At 46.1% G+C, this 20,199-nt stretch overlaps 1 protein-coding gene across 1 annotated transcript in view; it reads right to left on the reverse strand.

Moving 5' to 3' along the window:
- LOC126457138 (uncharacterized) overlaps positions 1–20,199 on the reverse strand; it is a 288,468-nt gene that overhangs the window by 138,838 nt on the left and 129,431 nt on the right. Inside the window, exons 10-11 of the mRNA XM_050093206.1 lie at positions 17,734–17,916; positions 74–270 (exon numbers count right to left, since the gene is read on the reverse strand). Coding sequence (XP_049949163.1) covers positions 74–270; positions 17,734–17,916 — 380 coding nt within the window. The remainder of the gene's footprint in view (positions 1–73; positions 271–17,733; positions 17,917–20,199) is intronic.

Raw genomic sequence — 20,199 nt, forward strand, 5'->3', positions numbered from 1 at the left:
CAGACATTCAAACATAATCAGCACAAAAAATACACATTAAGAGCTATAACAGAATAAGCATTTTCATACATACTGGATCTCATCCATAAGACTCTCAAGCTGGGGACGGATGTCGTACAAAATCATACAAAAGTGTGAAGGAGAAGTCACATCTGACACAAGAACTGGAAAATCTCCTCGCAAGCGTGGCAAAGGCTGTTTCTGTATAGTATCATGAGGGTCCAGAACTTCTGGTGGATACGCAGTGTAGAGCTCAACAGAATCATACTCCTGTGAACAAAATACACATAAAACATACTTCCAATAATTTAATAATGACATAAGAAACTACTCAAGAGTGTAATTTGAAGCTCTAAGATTGTGAATAAAATTGAGGATTAGAGTGGGGTGTGGGAAGGAGATGAGTGAGAAGGCAAGGGAGCAGATGTGGGAGGAGGGAGGTAAGGAGATGAGGAAAGAGGGGAGGAATCATGGGCAAGGGGAAATATGGGAGAGGGAAGAGACTGGGGGCAAAGCAAGGAGGTGGGGAAAAGGAAGGTAGAATGTTGGGAATAGTTGGAGGATGAGAAGTGGTGGGGTGGGGGTGACCGGTGGGGCGGGAGGGGGGACGGAATTTGGGGGGGGGGTGACGGGAAGGAACGGCTGGGGCGACTGGGGGGGGATGGGAAGGGACGACTGGGTGGATGGGACAACGTCTCCGAGGATGACTGTGGGGACTGGGGGAGGGGGCGGGAGAGTTTGAGAGGGGACGGGAGGGTTTGGGAGGGGACGGGAGGGTTTGGGAAGGGTCGACTGGGGGAGGGGGAGTCGTACGGAGGGGGGATGGGAGGGGGAGTCTGTCGGGAGGAGAGGTGGTTCTTGGAGAGTGCCATAAGGAAGATGCAGTGGGGAGGGGAGGGGAAGGGAGAGGACCAGAAGATGGGGAGGGGAGGGGAAGGGAGAGGACCAGAAGATGGGGAGGGGAGGGGAGAGGACCAGAAGATGGGGAGGGGAGGGGAGGGGAAGGGAGAGGACCAGAAGATGGGGAGGGGAGGGGAGGGGAAGGGAGAGGACCAGAAGATGGGGAGGGGAGGGGAAGGGAGAGGACTAGAAGAAAGATGGGGAGGGGAGGGGAAGGGAGAGGACCAGAATGAAGATGGGGAGGGGAGGGGAAGGGAGAGGACCAGAAGGAAGATGGGGAGGGGAGGGGAAGGGAGAGGACCAGAAGAAACATGGGGAGGGGAGGGGTGGGGAGGGGAAGGGAGAGGACCAGAAGAAAGATGGGGGGGACGGGAAGGGAGAGGACCAAAAGAAAGTTGGAGGTAAGAGGGTGCATAGGCTAAGGGGTGGGTCATGGGGCAAAGGGACAGGGACGGGGAAGGGGACATAAAAAGTGTCACCATACCTGTGATAAAATCGAACAGTTAGGAGACTAACTATTAATAGCTCAGAATAACAGTGGACCATCAAAAAATACATTGTGTACCATTAAATGGAAAATTTGTGTGTTCTTTTTCTTCCTGAAACATTTCTGCTTATGCAGGTTGTTCATAGAGCCTCTTCCAAGCTCCTCTTCTCCCCTACAATCTGTCATTTAACATCTCCTCCACTTACTGTCCATAGTTTCTTTCAGAGGCTTGATCTGCAGGGAGATTTGTATTGTTACATTCCTCATCTTACGATACCTCGTAGAAAGTAGACGTCTGTTGCTTGTATTCCACTCAGATCTTTATTTGTCCAACATTCTGAGCCACAGGTCTAAACTGGCAGATAATATGACTTGGTCACCACGATTTTAGCCTTGGTAATTATTTTCCAATTTTTAATTATGTCCGATACATAATTATAGTAATTATTATCAGGTATAAGGATGTGATTTTCAGATAGGTGTAACGGAGGACAATTACATAGTTGTTCGGAAGCGTGTAGCAGAGGCTAATGAACTGTGATGCTGCACACCAGTAAAATTTTCCATAAAAGCTTGGAGGTTGAGGTGAACAGATTTAATTTAATTACGTTTTTTCTTGTGTGTGCCTCAGGTGATACGAAGTGTGGACTTGGCATAACTATAGAGGTAAAGGAAACTTTAGTAAAATAAAAAGAGAGTATGCAAAAAAACCAGTTGCAGACAAAAAGTAGCAGCTTTAGTAGGGGACTGAATGAACATAAGAGAGGTAAAGAAACTATGGTTAAAATTCCACTGTTATCCATCCCGTCTTCTCTTTCTTATCAGGTTTAATGCACTGGAGACAACATACGGTGTTGAGTAGACTCTCCTGGGGAAAGCTAGCCGACATGTATTAGTAATAAGGACTCCACAATAAATGCACTAAGGAAATATAATATTCTTTTGGCAGTGGGTCTGAGATAGTGATAATTTGTCACCCAAACCAGTTGTGTGAGACAGTAAAGACACAGCTGTGTTGTTACTTTTCTCATAAATACCCATAATGTTTTTTGGGTTTAATTAATACTCCTCGGCGGTAGCTAGGTACTATGGGGTGGGTGAGGGAGAAAGGTGCCCGTGTGGGGGAGAGGTCTGCAAAGGGAGGGAGGAGAGATGGGAGCAAGGGGGCTGCAGTGGAGATGGGGAGGAATTGAAAGGGAGATGGGGAGGAATTTGATTGGAGAAATAGGTGAGGAAGGGAGGCAGGGAAGTGAGAGGAGGAAGGGAGGTGGGACAGAGGGGGAGGGAAAGGAGACAGATGAATTGCAGTGTTTTGGAGGGAGGGCAAAAATCGGGGATTCTTGGGTCAAAGTGTGGGCTTTTAGGGCCTTTGGTGGCAAATGGGCAAAGTTGGGTACTTTGGGGAGCCAGGAGCAGTGATGGCCTTAGGAGGGGCAAAGTTGGGTCCTTTTGGTTGGGGAGGGGGCAGTCGTGGCTGTAAGAGGGGCAAAACGAGGGCCTTTGGGAGTGGTGGGGGGCGTTTCAGATAGCTGAGGTGCTTTGGGAGGTGGGCAGCAGGAAGAGTGAGTATTTTGGTGGTGGTTGTGGTGAGAGATTTTTGGGGGGGGAAGGGGGGGGGGGGACTAGAGGACCCCTGGGAGGAACGGAACTGGCATAATGACGGACTCTGGGGGACAGCAACTTGCGAGCTTCACGGAGGGGACCAAAGTTAGGGTCTCTCAGAGGGGGGTAGGGAAGCAAAGTAAGGGCCTTAGGGGGGTGAGGATGGGGGTTGGGGGAAAAGTGAGGGCCTGGAGGGGAAAAGTGAAAGACTAGATATGCGTGTGTGTGTGTGTGTGTGTGTGTGTGTGTGTGTGTGTGTGTGTGTGGGGGGGGGGGAGCAAATTTAGGGATTATAGGTGGCCTTGTTAGGGATTTTTGAGGGCAAAGTGAGGGATTATGGGTGGCCTTGTTAGGGATTTTTGAGGGCAAAGTGAGGGATTATGGGTGGCCTCGTTAGGGAATTTTTGGTGATACTACAAATTCTCTGTGGTAGTGTGAGGGGTTTTACGAGGGGAGTAGTGAGATTTCTTGGGGGGCTACAATCTTTTTGGAAGGGAAGAAGGAGACTTGGTGGGATTTAGGCGGGAAAGAGAAGAATTTGCGGGGAAAAAGAGGGATCAGGATGGAAAAGAGATGGACTTTGGGGCTATGAAAAAGTCTTAGGGTGAACGGAATAGAGGGGGCAGGGGCACCTAGGGCAGAGGGAGAGAGACTTCGGGCAAAGGGGGAGGGGGGGGGGAGGGGGGGGAGGGGGGGGGAGAGAGAGAGAGAGAGAGAGAGAGAGAGAGAGAGAGAGAGAGAGAGAGAGGGGCTGACTTCGGGCGAAGAGACGAGCAAGTGGGGGGGGCTTGGACAATCTGTCAATATGTCTGCTTGTGTCTGTATATGTGTGGATGGATGTGTGTGTGTGTGTGTGTGTGTGTGTGTGTGTGTGTGTGTGTGTGCGCGCGCGAGTGTATACCCGTCCTTTTTTCCCCCTAAGGTAAGTCTTTCCGCTCCCGGGATTGGAATGACTCCTTACCCTCTTCCTTAAAACCCACTTCCTTTCGTCTTTCCCTCTCCTTCCCTCTTTCCTAATGAGGCAACAGTTTGTTGCGAAAGCTTGAATTTTGTGTGTATGTATGTGTCTGTCTGTGTTTCTATCGACCTGCCAGCGCTTTCGTATGGTAAGTCACATCATCTTTGTTTTTAAATATATTTTTCCCGCGTGGAATGTTTCCCTCTATTATATTGAACAGCAATATTAATATGACATCTAGTATTAAATTGAATTGAATGTTTGTAGAGGCAATGTGAGTAAATAATACCGATTTTGAACTAATCCAGTCACTTCTTCTTCTTCTTCTTCTTCTTCTTCTTCTTCTTCTACTACTACTACCTACTACTACTACTACTACTACTACGCCTGCTGCTGCTACTGTTGCTGGCTCCACCAGTAGTATTGATAGTGATAATAGTAATAGTGCTAATAATAATAATAATAATAATAATAATAAACCCCGTGGAGGCCCGGGAAAAGAATAGTCGTAAAAGGCGACGAAAATAACAAACCACTAACAGGGCTAACCCCCCTTTTAGTGTGATTACTTGGTTCAGGACAGAATTAAAGAAGCCTCGGACAAGTGCCGTCATGGTCGGGGATGACGCTTGATCCCTATGCCCGCCCACAATGGTAACGACACTGCTAACCAACTGGAAAATGATTTAAATCCAAATAGAGGTGTTTTGCAACCACCCTAGAAGGAAAACAAGGACAGAGGATGAGATGGTCAGATGAAGTTAATCGACACCTCATGTTCTGTTACTATCAAGCAACAAACCTAGGAACCAACACAACTGGATACAGATCACAAGTATACACAACATTTATTATCAGATACCCAGAATTAAAATTTTTAACAGAACAACGACTAGCTGATCAGATCCGTGTAATAATAAAAAATAACAGGATACCCCAGTCAGAATTAGAAAACATCAAACAACAAGTACAACAAATACTGGAACAAAATAATGTGCAATCAGAAGAAGAAGAAGAAAATACAGTAATGGACTCAAACATACCAGAACAAACAAACAAAGAACAACATGCATCAATTAAACAATCAGAGGAAAATGAAATCTTAAGACAGCCACCAGAACAAGCAAAAATAGAACACGAAATGACACACATGTTAGATATAGGAGAAAAATTTCAGCTGACATACATAGAATACAAAGACACAAATACAGACATTAGACCATTCTTGCATAGACCGCCAAATAACCCACAAGTCGAAACAAGAATAAAAACTATCAACACAATCATACACAACAAAATAAATGAAAACACAACTATGGAAGAGTTACAACTACTGGTTTATATAGGAGCACTCACTACACTAACTATACATACTAGGCAGAGATCAGAACCAACCAACACACAGAAGAAACCCACAAAACCAGCATGGCAACACAGGCTACAGATCAGAATAGAAAAACAGCTAACACAATTTATAAGAAATGAAATGTCAGAAAAAAAAAACGAAAAAGGTTAGGTAAAATCTCACAACAAGAAGCGATAGAGCAATTAGATGAAAAGAAGCAGAAATTACATGCATTGGCCAAACGACTTAGAAGATACAAAAAAAGTGAAAATAGAAGGAAACAAAACCAAACATTCAACACACACACAAAAAAAAATTACCAGACAATAGATAACACACACATTAAAGTAGACAATCCACCAAGCATAACAGACATGGAACACTTCTGGAGCAACATATGGTCAAACCCGGTACAACATAACAGGCATGCACGGTGGATACAAGCAGAAACAGACACATACAAGATGATACCGCAGATGCCTGAAGTGATAATTTTGCAACATGAAGTCACCCAAGCAATTAATTCAACTCACAATTGTAAAGCCCCTGGAAAAGATAAAATATCAAATTTCTGGCTAAAGAAGTTCACCTCAACACATTCACATCTAACTAAATTATTTAACAAGAAAGATGATGAAACTTACCAAACAAAAGCGCTGGCAGGTCGATAGACACACAAACAAACACAAACATACACACAAAATTCTAGCTTTCGCAACCAATGGTTGCCTCGTCAGGAAAGAGGGAAGGAGAAGGAAAGACAAAAGGATATGGGTTTTAAGGGAGAGGGTAAGGAGTCATTCCAATCCCGGGAGCGGAAAGACTTACCTTAGGGGGAAAAAAGGACAGGTATACACTCGCACACACACACATATCCATCCACACATACACAGACACAAGCAGACATTTGTAAAGGCAAAGAGTTTGGGCAGAGATGTCAGTCGGGGCAGATGTACAGAGGCAAAGATGAAGTTGAAAGACAGGTGAGGTATGAGCGGCGGCAAATTGAAATTAGAAATTAGCGGAGATTGAGGCCTGGCGGATAGCGAGAAGAAAGGATATGCTGAAGGGCAAGTTCCCATCTCCGGAGTTCTGACAGGTTGGTGTTAGTGGGAAGTATCCAGATAACCCGGACGGTGTAACACTGTGCCAAGATGTGCTGGCCGTGCACCAAGGCATGTTTAGCCACAGGGTGATCCTCATTACCAACAAACACTGTCTGCCTGTGTCCATTCATGCGAATGGACAGTTTGTTGCTGGTCATTCCCACATAGAACGCTTCACAGTGTAGGCAGGTCAGTTGGTAAATCACGTGGGTGCTTTCACACGTTGCTCTGCCTTTGATCGTGTACACCTTCCGGGTTACAGGACTGGAATGGTTGTAGTGGGAGGGTGCATGGGACAGGTTTTACACCGGGGGCGGTTACAGGGGTAGGAGCCAGAGGGTAGGGAAGGTGGTTTGGGGATTTCATAGGGATGAACTAAGAGGTTGCGAAGGTTAGGTGGACGGCGGAAAGACACTCTTGGTGGAGTGGGGAGGATTTCATGAAGGATGGATCTCATTTCAGGGCAGGATTTGAGGAAGTCGTATCCCTGCTGGAGAGCCACATTCAGAATCTGATCCAGTCCCGGAAAGTATCCCGTCACAAGTGGGGCACTTTTGGGGTTCTTCTGTGGAAGGTTCCGGGTTTGAGGAGATGAGGATGTGGCTCTCAAACCCAGCTAAATATCGCCCCATAACATGCCTACCAATAATATACAAAATATTAACTTCAGTCATTACACAGAAATTAATGACACGTACAACAAAATTATAAATGAAGAACAAAAAGGATGTTGAAAAGGAGCACGAGGATGTAAAGAGCAACTGATAATAGATGCAGAGCTGACATATCAAGCTAAAACCAAACAAAGGTCGCTACACTACGCATACACTGATTACCAAAAAGCTTTTGATAGTGTACCCCACTAATGGTTACTACTAATATTGGAAATATACAAAGTAGATCCTAAATTGATACAGTTCCTAAACATAGTAATGAAAAACTGGAAAACCACACTTAATATCCAAACAAATTCAAATAATATCACATCACAGCCAATACAGATTAAGCGTGGAATATACCAAGGAGACTCATTAAGTCCTTTCTGGTTCTGCCTTGCTCTGAACCCACTATCCAACATGCTAAGTAATACAAATTATGGATACAATATTACTGGAACATACCAACACAAAATCACACATTTGCTATACATGGATGATCTAAAACTACTGGCAGCAACAAATCATCAACTCAACCAATTACTAAAGATAACGGAAGTATTCAGCAATGATATAAATATGGCTTTTGGAACAGATAAATGTAAGAAAAATAGCATAGTCAAGGGAAAACACACTAAACAAGAAGGTTACATATTGGATAACCACAGCAACTGCATAGAAGCGATGGAAAAAACAGATGCCTATAAATATCTAGGATACAGAAAAAAATTGGAATGGATAATATAAATATTAAAGAAGAACTAAAAGAAAAATATAGACAAAGACTAACAAAAATACTGAAAACAGAATTGACAGCAAGAAACAAGACAAAAGCAATAAATACTTATGCTATACCAATATTGACCTACTCATTTGGAGTAGTGAAATGGAGTAACACAGACGTAGAAGCACTCAATACACTTACACGATCACAATGCCACAAATATAGAATACATCACATACATTCAGCAACAGAAAGATTCACATTAAGGAGAAAGGAAGGAGGAAGGGGATTTATCGACATAAAAATCCTACATTATGGACAGGTAGACAATTTAAGAAATTTCTTTCTAGAATCAGCAGAAACTAGAAAATACACAAAGCAATCATTCATATAAATACATTGGCTACACCACTGCAATTTCATAACCATCCAACACATGGCTAAGAAAAGGCAATATATACACTGAGACGGAAGGATTCATGATTGCAATACAGGATCAAACAAACACCAGATACTACAGTAAGCATACTATTAAAGATCCCAATACCACAACAGATAAATGCAGACTTTGCAAACAACAAATAGAAACAGTAGATCACATCACAAGCGGGTGTACAATACTAGCAAATACAGAATGCCCCAGAAGACATGACAATGTAGCAAAAATAATACATCAACAGCTTGCCTTACAACATAAACTTATAAAACAACACGTTCCCACATACAAGTATGCACCACAAAATGTACTGGAGAATGATGAATACAAATTATACTGGAACAGAACCATTATAACAGATAAAACAACACCACATAACAAACCTGACATCATACTCACCAATAAAAAGAAGAAATTAACACAACTAATCGAAATATCCATACCCAATACAACAAATATACAAAAGAAAACGGGAGAAAAAACTGAAAAATACATCCAACTGGCTGAGGAAGTCAAGGACATGTGGCATCAGGAGAAAGTTGACATTATACCAATTATACTATCAACTACAGGAGTCATACCACACAATATCCACCAGTACATCAATGCAATACAGCTACATCCAAACTTATATATACAACTACAGAAATCCATAATTATTGATACATGTTCAATCACCCGAAAGTTCCTAAATGCAATATAACATATACCGTACAGTTAAAAGGAAGTCACGCTTGATCAAGGTCCGCGTCACTTTCCATTTTTGACCAGACATAACGTCTGAGAAAAGAAAGAAAGAATAATAATAATAATAACCAGACATAATGTCTGAGAAAGGAAAGAAATAATAACAATAGTAATGAAAATAATAATGGCTATATTAATAATTATGATAGTGGCATATACAAAAAGAATTTATAGGTGTACAAAATAGATTTTCTTGATGTAGTGAGTTCTGGGAAAGGAAATTTAAGATTTCACCAGCTAAGAATACTGGGAAATGAGGAAGATCTGTTAGGAAAGAATGATGTGCAGGAGTAATGGGTGGATACAGGAGCAATGATAGTCATTAATGTTGATTCAGTGGGTATTTCATTAACTAACTCTCTTCTGAAGCTGGAGATGTTATTCAGGTTGTTATGGGAGGTTGTTATGAAGTCAGGTTTCTGCTTCTGAGAAAGACTTCAAGAAATTGGCTGAATGATAGAGTGAAAAGATTTTGCTGTGATGGAAACAGGTGTTTCTGCCCTGTTGTTCTGACAAGTGTGGTAAGATTGAGAAAGATATGAGGGACAATGTACACTCATAAGACAGTAGAGAAGACAGAGGGTATGGAAATCTTTGGGCTTGTCTGCACGTAGCCAGGATAGCTGTGCATAATCATGGTGAATTATGATAAAAGATTTGACCATCACAGGTATATCAAACATAGGCAAGAGCTTTTTATATTTTTGTAAGGCATGGAGATAACTGATGCCTTTTTGAACATTACAGTTAGGTGCTCAGTCCAGACACTGTCCTTAAATCTATACTACCACAGCATGAGTTTTGAATCCTCATTATCCCTCAAATATTAGTAAATGTTTTTTGGTAAGTTCCCTACATTTCATTTTTAACTTACATGGAGAAAAGTACGACAAAGATCTTTCTTCAGTCCAGTGTACATTAAATAACTAAGGCAGGAGTCCAGATAAAAATATTATATAATAAAGATAGAATACGATGACCTATAATCAATTTTTTGATCGTGTTCTAGAAAAAATTGGGAGAATTTAGTAAGATTTCCATAAAGAGGTTGGAAAAAGGAAACAAAAATATTGGAATCAATTGTCTCGATGACTTTGCTATACATTCGGAAAATGTGACACCTGCTGCAACACAAATTAATCTTTTAACAGAAAAACCAATAAGACCAGTTTAAGAATGTCTGCAGAGAAAATAATTTTTTTACAAACATTAAAATTCGTTTCTGAAACTAGATATGAGCCAAACTGCAAAAGTAAAAAACTTAAATAGCTTGGAGAGCTAATATAAGAAAATCGTTTGGAAAAGTCGGCTATGGAGAAAACGACACACAAAAAGTGAAGAGTGCATCATATAAGTGAAGATTTTTACACCAACAAATGCCAGTCTTAAAGATGGAAAGGTAAGGCATTCAAATACAGTAGCGAAGCCATGATGTCCATATGCAAGCGAGTGTCTAGAATTAAAGCATAATGCATATAAATTAGAAATACTACAAAGGAAAATCATTAAGAAAATATTAGGCTCACAAAGAACTATGGAAGGTTGAAAATTTCATAGTAATGATGAAATTTATCAAACTGTAGAAAACTTATAAGAAGTAATGAGAAACAGAAGGCTGATATCTTTTGACATCTATATCGAATGAAAGACAGTAGATTAACCAAAAAGAATTTCACATGTTCGTGGGACAAGAGGTCAACAACAATTTAGCTGAACAAACAACTGACAGAAATGTTAAGCAAAAGTGTTGAGTATGGAAGGTTTTCAAGGTAGAAAAGTGAAAAAAAACTTGTATTAAGTAGTAAGAAGATCAGATAAAGAAACATAGTTAACAGATAAAAGAGTACTGGAAGAAAAGGAGAGAACAACAAATAAGGAATTGAAATCAGCATGCGGTCCTTAGTTGGCCCATCCGAGAAGGAAAGGAAGGGGGAGGGAGTCTAATTACTGAAAATAAACAATGGCTCCCCAGAGGGAGGTGAATGATGATTTTGGATGTGGGGCACTAATAGCAGGATCATCAGCACCCTTATGAAGAGTCAGCATACCATTCTCTACGGGGACGAAGGACGTCCCCACAGGAGGAGTTGTTTATAATGCATTAAAGTCCATCTTCCCTCCCCAGCACATCAGCGATGAGGCCAGACAGTTTACAGAATTTCAAAACTCATCTGACACTGGCGTTAGTGTTGACAAGGATGGTGGGCAGATCTTCCACCAAACTGAGAGATGCCCTGATGTCATTATACAAGTACACATGCCAAGATATGCTGAACCAAAAGTGGCAGATCACAGACTTCACAGAGTGGTAGATCATCCTACTGGAGGAAGAAACAATGTGTTAAAGGGCTATATTTTATGCATAGTCTGGTAAGCAGCACCTTCTTCCATCAGTGTGGCTGAATGGAACCTGCCATGCCTGTGTGATTGATTTGAGAAAAGGGGTTTGTTGCCCACTACCTCCAACCGTTCAGTCTCCCATTGACAGATGAGTCTTCTGTCACATAATGAGATGAAGACGTGAAAGGAGATGGCACACTGACGTTCAACACAAACCTGACATTCTTCTCTGGCTGCTTTGCAGGCTATATTATTTACCTGTATCCTGATGTGTCCAGGTGTCCATCAAAAGACTCTCTCCTTGCTTCAGTGTTATAACTGTTCTAAGATGTCACACCAGCTGAATCAACTGGTCTAACCCCAATGGATCACTTTTAGTGCATTAAATGAATTAAAACAGACGAGAAAAACTGTACTGACGCCTATGAACCCATTCCAGGGTAGTCATAATTCTGCATCATAATTTGTAAATTGCTCTGGAAGGCTTACTTGGGAAACACTTATCAGGGAAAAGAGCTGAATGACTGAGGGCATTCCCTTGTTGGCATCCATCTGCATAAACAATGATAAAATTGTGGTGCGTACATAAAATTAAAGCAAACAGAACAGTTGCTCAAAGTTGGGGTAGATCCCCCACACAAAATGCAGACAACTGAGGGAACACTGAGATTTTCAGGGCCTTTTGAGCCAGAAGGTTGCACTGACAAATTCAGAGTGACAGTTCACCAACCTACACACACACACACACACACACACACACACACACACACACACACACACACTGAACTGGGTTGGTCTGAAAGGCTCCAGTCAATATCTGAATGCCCTCATAGTGGACATTTTGAGATAGGAAATATGGGCTACTCCATAAAGCATACATCCACAATCTAAGCATGATGTGATAAATACTCTTAAACCTGTACAGGGTGGGAGCTGTCAGCTGTACATGCCTTTTAGTTGAGACATATCAAAATATTGGAGGATTTGAAGCCCTCTGTTTGTAGATGTTTCAGCTGCTGAAGCCAGGTTAGTTTTGAATCAAGCGGTATGTCTATAAAGCACACATTGTCCTTAAAATTTAAAATAGTGGCACCCATCTTGAGCTCTGGTGGGTGTACTCTGTGGTGAACATGGTTAAATTTAACATAAATAATGTTTTCAAATGATAAGATAAAACCAGTTTTACTGGCCCAAGTTTCCAGCATTCTTACGGTCAGCTGAAGTCTGACGGCAGAGGAGGTCCCACTGACAGTGATTGCGAACAATGTCATTGAGTACAGTGCCTTGGAGGACCCCATTCTCTTGAAGAAAGTCGTCAGACGGGACATCACCAAAGTGATAGCAAAAGCCCCTGTTCTCTTAAAGGGTGGAATAAGAAGTGGCAGGCACCTATGTAGTTCCCATCCATGAAGTTTTGAAGGATGTTGTATCACGAAGTTGTATGCTATTTCAAGATTAAAAAGAAAAAGACTGACTAAAAGGTTGCAGTGAAGGAGGACTACTGCTTTACTGTCTCTAGTAGAAATAAGTTGTCTGCACTTGAAACAGCACAGGGAGTGGAACAAGTTACCTCCAAATTCGAAGAGCTAGATATATATGGTTAACCATATATTTCATTAACCATATATTTCAGTCTTACTGATACAACTGGTTTAAGGGTACACTCCACTAACTATCAGGGCTGGCGCAATCCTTGCCTGGTCTCCATAAGGTAATGCGTATTAAATATAAATGTTTTGAGTTCGTTTTCTTCAAACAAAAGTCGTTCTTCAAAAAATAATATAGCTTCCTTTCAAAAGACTGGGTACTGTCCTTCAAACTGGATCTGAATGAACTAAGATAGAAGTTTGCCTTTAGCTGCAGGTCATAGATGATGGAGCATGGCATAATGAATCAGATCCAGATGTGGAACAGTGTCTCTGACTGCAGATAGAGCTGATTCTGAATTCCCACACGGAGAATGGAAGATTGTACACTTCCACATACACATGGAGAAGCAGAACCTCATCTCCGCAGTCCTACACAATGTCTGAAACTCAGAAGTTTGTCCAACTGATGCAGTGACGGTAGGAAACTGTTCAGCTGAAACCTGAGCCTGTAGTGGAAGTGGACAGTTTAAAGAAGTTGGGAATTTCTTTTGGAAGTTTATCTTCCGCTCTTTTTATCACTCGCCTCGCTTGTGCTCTCACAGACCTGAAGGCACAAAGGTTTTCTGTAGTTGGATGGAGTTGCATTAATTTATGCAAAGCTCTGCACCTGGCTCTGATTGCTGAGTGACATTCTTCATTCCACCAAGGCACAGATCGGTGTTAGAGGTGGTTGCCAGCACAGGGAGTGGAATCAGCAGCAGCTCCTTGGATCACACGGGTGACATAGTCCACCATCTCCTGAGCAAATTCTTATTATTTGAGGACAGTCTGCTGACTGTATCACAACCAATGTACATCTGATACATCTATCTTTCCAATCTCCTACAGACCAATGTCTGAGTCAGTAGGTGGATACACACCAAAAATTGGTCACTAGAATGCAAATCTGCAGCCATTTCTGCTGAACTCCGTCTGAAATGGCTGGGGATCAAAAGCAAAGACCACTGGCTAAAAATGACCCTGTGGTTGTATAAAAGTGTGTTATCTGACCATAGTTCAAAAGGCAGATGCAGTTTAAATGGGCGAGATGCTCAATAATTCGACGCCTTGAACGAGTGATAGTTGTGCCCCACAGCACACTGTTGTGCACTTAAGTCACCCATGAGTAGGAATGGAGTGTCCGGAAGAGTTCTGTCATTGCATCTGCATCCAATGGATTGTGAACATGCTGTGATCTTAATTGGTGCGAGAACTAACAGTGCATGTGAGAGCCATCAATAAGAGAGAGCTGTCCTCCTCCTCCTCCCTCAGTATTGGTGATTTACCTGTGAGATCAGGGAGAACATTACACAGTGCCCAATTCTCCAGTTCCTCCATCCTTGGCCATAAAAATCACCACTGAAAAGGAAGAGTGCTTACCAATCAAATTGTTTTGCCACCACTTTCTTCAATTTCGAACGACGTTTTGTGTGACATTCTCCCTTATTTATGGGAGGAGATGGCTGCATTGGCACATGGGATGGCTTAGAGGAAGTCTCATGGTATGCAGTAGTATGTGGCCGAGGTTCGAAGTCCATCCCTCAGTGACTGCTTCCTATTAGTTTCAGGATCAAGTGTAGCGCCCCCACTTGGCAACTGGGTTCTTCAGCACTGATGCAAAAGAAGTAGCAAACACCAGAGGTTGCATAGCTCTGAAAGCTACTTTAGCTTCACGATAAAGAGTGCATTTCATAAATTTCAACTCCCTAATTTTCCTTTCCTAGTCATAAACACCACACTACCTGCTCCATACTGGGTGATTCCTGGAATAGCTTATATATTTCAGAGGAAATGTCCAGTTCATGAGCTGAGGCTCCACAATTTCAACACACAGCCCTCCTGTTACATGCCATAGAGGTATGACCAAATCTTTGAAATTTGAGGCATGATATTGTGTTGGGAACAATTGGTCAAACCTTAAGACAGATATAGCCTGCAAGAAGATGTTCAGGTAATTTAGCAGTGCTGAAGAACAGACTAAATATTGCAGTTTTTTCTGCTGTATCATTGGCTCTCCTCATAGTTCTGTATTTCTGCGACAACCATATTTTGCCATACTTCACATATCTCCTCAGTGCCCATCTCCACTAATCAAAGCAGGTAACCACACTTTTACAAAAATTACCGGTGTTCTGCGAATCAACCAAAGGCCTTGCATCCCAGAAGCTTAAGACATGGCAGTTTTAACTAGAAGTGTTCCACTACGAAGTTGTTTAATGCTTTTTAAGGACCCAGCAATAACCTCCAACACCTTGTGAATACAGAAACTGGATGCCTTCTCAAAATTTCTCTCTGTTCTCTTGGTTATAATGAAAGTGTTATGACAGACTAATGACCTGTCACTGTACCTTGCGACTTCTTCGGCAGACTGATCAACCAAGCTCTCTTTGTTGGGATGGTGTATGGACTACATAATGGAACAGCCATCCCATCAGAGGTAGAGTGAACTGAGGTCGCTCCATAGAGATCCCATGAGCCCCTAGGGAAACAAATGTCAGCCCAGGAATACTTATACAACTGGGGGATTGCATATGCCACAGAGGTTTACCCTCTGTTTCACGTCAACGGCCATGCAACCCATCAGCACGTTGCAAACCTTGAGAGGATGAAGGGTTTTCATAGAGCCGACCCCGGGAGAGGGGGAGGGGGAGTGGGAGAGGGGTGGGGAGGGGAGGGGAGGGGAGTGGAGGGGGGAGGGGGAGGAGGGGGGAGGGGAGTGGAGGGGGGAGGGGCAGAGGGGGAGGGGAGGGCAGAGAGGAGGGTAGGGGAGAGGGAGGGCAGAGGGGAGGGGAGGGGAGAGGAGGGGGGATGGCAGAGGGTGGGGAGGGGGGGAGGGGGGAGATGGCAGAGGGGTGGGGGAGGGGGGGAGGGCAGGGGGGAGGGGAGGTGGTGAGTGGAGGGGAGTGGAGGTGGAGAGTGGAGGTGGAGAGTGGAGGGGAGGTGGAGAGTGGAGGGAGGTGGAGAGTGGAGGGAGGTGGAGAGTGGAGGGGAGGTGGAGAGTGGAGGGGAGGTGGAGAGTGGAGGGGAGTGGAGGTGGAGGGGAGGTGGAGAAGTTGGAGGGGAGTGGAGGTGGAGAGTGGAGGGAGTGGAGGTGGAGAGTGGAGGGGAGTGAAAGGGAGGGGGGAGGGGGGAGAGAGGGGGGAGGGGAAGAGAGGGAGAGGGGGAGAGAGGGAGAGGGGGGATAGAGGGAGAGGGGGGAGAGAGGAAGAGGGGGGAGAGAGGGAGAGGGGGGAGAGTGGGAGAGGGGGAGAGAGGGATGAGAGGGGGGAGAGAGGGGGGATAGAGGGGAGAGAGAGGGCAGAGAGGGGGGAGAGAGGGGGAGGTGGGATGAGGGGGTATAGAGGGAAGAGAGGGGCAGAGAGGGGGGAGAGGGGGGGAGAGGGGGGAGAGAGGGGGGAGAGGGGGGGAGAGGGGGGAGAGAGGGGGGAGAGAGGGGAGAGGGGGGATGAGAGGGGGGAGAGAGGGGGGAGAGGGGAGAGAGGGGGGTGAGGGGGAGGGGTGTGAGAGGGGGGAGGGGGAGAGGTGGGAGGGGGAGAGGGGGGAGAGAGGGGGAGGGGGGCGAGAGGGAGAGGGGGGGGAGGGGGGCAAGAGGGAGAGGGGGGAGGGAGAGAGGGAGAGGGGGACGGGGGGAGAGGGGGAGAGAGGGAGAGAGGGAGAGGGGGGGAGAGAGGGGGGATAGAGGGAGAGAGGGGGTGGAGAGAGAGGGGAGAGAGGGGGGAGAGAGGGGGGAGTGGGAGAGAGGGGGGAGAGAGGGGGGAGAGAGGGGGGAGAGAGGGGGGGGAGAGAGGGGGGGAGAGAGGGGGGAGAGAAGGGGGGAGAGAGGGGGAGAGGGGGGGAGAGGGGGGGAGGGGGAGAGAGGGGGGAGAGGGGGGGAGGGGCGAGAGGGGCGGGAGAGAGGGGGAGGGGCGAGAGGGGAGAGGGGGGAGGGAGAGAGGGAGAGGGGGAGGGGGAGAGGGGGGAGGGGGGAGAGAGGGAGAGAGGGGGGAGGAGAGAGGGGAGAGGGGCGAGAGGGGAGAGGGGGAGAGAGAGGGGGGGGGAGAGGGGGGAGATAGGGAGAGGGGGGGAGAGAGAAGAGAAAGCAGAGGAGGAGGAGGGAGAGGTGGGGGGGGTGAAGGGAAAGGAGAAGGTTTGGAATAGCTTTGTGTGTGTGTGTGTGTGTGTGTGTGTGTGTGTGTGTGTGTGTGTGTGACCAACTGTTTTGCTCACTGCTGGAACTTCTGAGCAGCTTAGTTCTCATTTTAGTCAGTAATAATTTCACCTTTGAGGAGCAGACATACAAACAAAGCATTACACGCGTGAAAAGTGGCCACCTCTTGTGTGAACCTTCAGTATGACATACACTGCATTTTTAAATTAATGGAGCACTGTCAAGCCATGAAACATATCCTGCCACCTGTTTGTTAACTGAAGCCATCCAGAGTGATGTCTGTTTTTTTAACTTCATGTAATTGTAAAAATGTCATCATTTTAAATTACAGAAGAATGTACAAGAAGTCAGAACCTGAGATTTATTTCACTTAGGAATAAATTTTGTTTTGTTTGCTTATGGCAAAATAAATGTGGGAAGCAATAGTTTCCTTAAAAATTGTTTTTGCAACGTTGAAAAATGTGGTTTTGAAAGAGACATGCATCCTTATTATTAATGAACGCGTCCACACAAAACAGTATGTAATTTATGAGTGTGATGATACTCTCACAAATGTAATGTATGCAGTGTAAGAACACACATCACTCACTTGTACTTCAAAGGCACAGACACACAAATAAGGGATTATAGATCAAGCATAATAAATAATATATCTACCATCACTGAAGTGCAGAGAGGTGGTTCCTGCTGGATAGAATCAAGATTTCTTGCAGGATATAACAGCGTATTTTTCCCAACTTGCCGTACCCTTAGGATGAATTCTTCATGTAATGTTTGTAGCATAGCGTTCAAACTTGAAAATCCTAATTCTTCTTCATTCAAATCTTCTGAAAAATATAACTGCAACAAAGTACAATTGTTGGATCCAATTAGTCACGAAAAACTCTTCCTTTTTAAGTCCAGCTGTAAGAAATTATGAATCACACTGAACAGTACTAAATCAGTTTAAAACTACTATGCTTGATGTCCGTTGTGCCCTCCGATTTCTTCTACACCGACTGTGATGAAATGGAGGAGAGAGAGGAGGGGGAAGGTGAGAAGGATGGGGAGGTGAATGGGAGGAGGAGGGAGCAGATAGGGGAAGGGAGGGGAGGAGATGAGAGAGGAAGGAGGGGAGGAGTGGAGGGCAAAGAGGGAGGGGGAGGAGAGGAGGAAGGGAAGTAGGGAGGAAGGGAAGTAGGGAGGGGAGGAGAGTAGGGAGGGGAGGAGAGTAGGGAGGGGAGGAGAGTAGGGAGGGGAGGAGAGTAGGGAGGGGAGGAGAGGAAGGGGTGGGAGGCGTGGGTTACAGGGGCGAGGGAGGTGTGGGGTACAGGGGAGGGAAGGGAGAGGAGGGAAGGGAGAGGAGGAAAGGGAGAGGAGGCAGGGGAGAGGAGGCAGGGGAGAGGAGGCAGGGGAGAGGAGGCAGGGGAGAGGAGAGGAGGCAGGGCAGGGGAGAGGAGGCAGGGGAGAGGGGGCAGGGGAGAGGAGGCAGGGCAGGGGAGAGGGGGCAGGGGAGAGGAGGCAGGGCTGGGGAGAGGAGGCAGGGGAGAGGAGGCAGGGCAGGGGAGAGGAGGCAGGGAAGAGGAGGCAGGGGAGGGTAAGGAGGGAAGGGGAGGGGAGGTGCATGCGGGAGGGGAGGTGCATGCGGGAGGGGAGGGGGATGAGGGAAGGGAGGCGGGCAGGAGGAGAAAGGGTGGGGTCAGGAGGACAAGAGAGGGTCGGGAGTACAAAGGAGGGGAGAAGGAGGGGAGTAGGAGGGGAGGAGGATGGGAGGAGGTGGGAGGGGAGAGACTAGAGGAGGGAGAGGAGGGGCAGTAGGAGGGAGGACAGACAGAAGGGGGGAGGAGAAAGAACTGAGAGTGAGGGGGAGGAGAAAGGACTAAGAGTGAGGGGGAGGAGAAAGGACTAAGAGTGAGGGGGAGGAGAAAGGACTAAGAGTGAGGGGGAGGAGAAAGGACTAAGAGTGAGGTGGAGGAGAAAGGACTAAGAGTGAGGGGGAGGAGAAAGGACTAAGAGTGAGGTGTAGGAGAAAGGACTAAAAGTAAGGGTGAAGACGAGGGACAGACAGTGAGGGGGACGAGAAGGGATGGAGGGAGGGCATACAGTTAAGGGGAAAGGGGAGAGGCAGAGTGGGAGGATGAGTGAAGGGGGGAGGAGGGACAGACAGGGATGAGGAGGTACAGAGAGGGAGGGCAGGAGGAGGAGGAGGACCGACAGGGAGGCAGCATGAGGAGGAGGAGGACCGACAGGGAGGCAGCATGAGGAGGAGGAGGAGGAGGAGGAGGAGGAGGAGGAGGAGGACCGACAGGGAGGCAGCATGAGGAGGAGGAGGAGGAGGAGGAGGAGGAACGACAGGGAGGCAGCATGAGGAGGAGGAGGAGGAGGAGGAGGAGGAGGAGGAGGAGGAACGACAGGGAGGCAGCATGAGGAGGAGGAGGAGGAGGAGGAGGAGGAGGAACGACAGGGAGGCAGCATGAGGAGGAGGAGGAGGAGGAGGAGGAGGAGGACGACGATGATGACAACTGGCAGGGAGGAAGAGGAGGACGAGGAGGAGGACTGACAGGGGGAGGAGGGGGTGGAGGCACAGAGGCGGGTGGAGGGGTGGAGGTCAGGAAGAATGGAAGAGGAAAGTGTTGGATGGGGGAGGAGGGGGGAGGAAGGGGAAGGAGGAGAAGAGGTGCAGGGGCAGGACAGGTGGTGACGGCAGGAGAGGGGAGGGGGCAGGACAGGTGGTGAGGGCAGGAGGTGAGGTAGGGAGGAGGCAGGAGGTGAGGTAGGGAGGGGGCAGGAGGGGAGGTAGGGGAGGGGGCAGGAGGGGAGGTAGGGGAGGGGGCAGGAGGGGAGGTAGGGGAGGGGGCAGGAGGGGAGGGAAGGGAGGGGGCAGGAAGGGATGGGGCAGGAAGGGAGGGGGCAGGAGGGGAGGGGGCAGGAGGGGAGGGAAGGGAAGGGAGGAAGGCGATAGGGGAACAGACATGGAATGAGAACAAGGTGGTTGTGTGTGGGGGTGGATGGGTGGTTGTGGGAGGAGTAATTTGAATGTAAGGTTTTTACTGTTTTGGATTTGTGGAGGATTTTTCCCAAATTATAACAGAAGAAAATAACATCACATCCGAACCTTTCAATAATGGCACAATGTAGCACCTA

This window comes from Schistocerca serialis, chromosome 2 (assembly GCF_023864345.2).
Source record: "Schistocerca serialis cubense isolate TAMUIC-IGC-003099 chromosome 2, iqSchSeri2.2, whole genome shotgun sequence".
In the NCBI taxonomy this organism is placed as follows: domain Eukaryota; kingdom Metazoa; phylum Arthropoda; class Insecta; order Orthoptera; family Acrididae; genus Schistocerca; species Schistocerca serialis.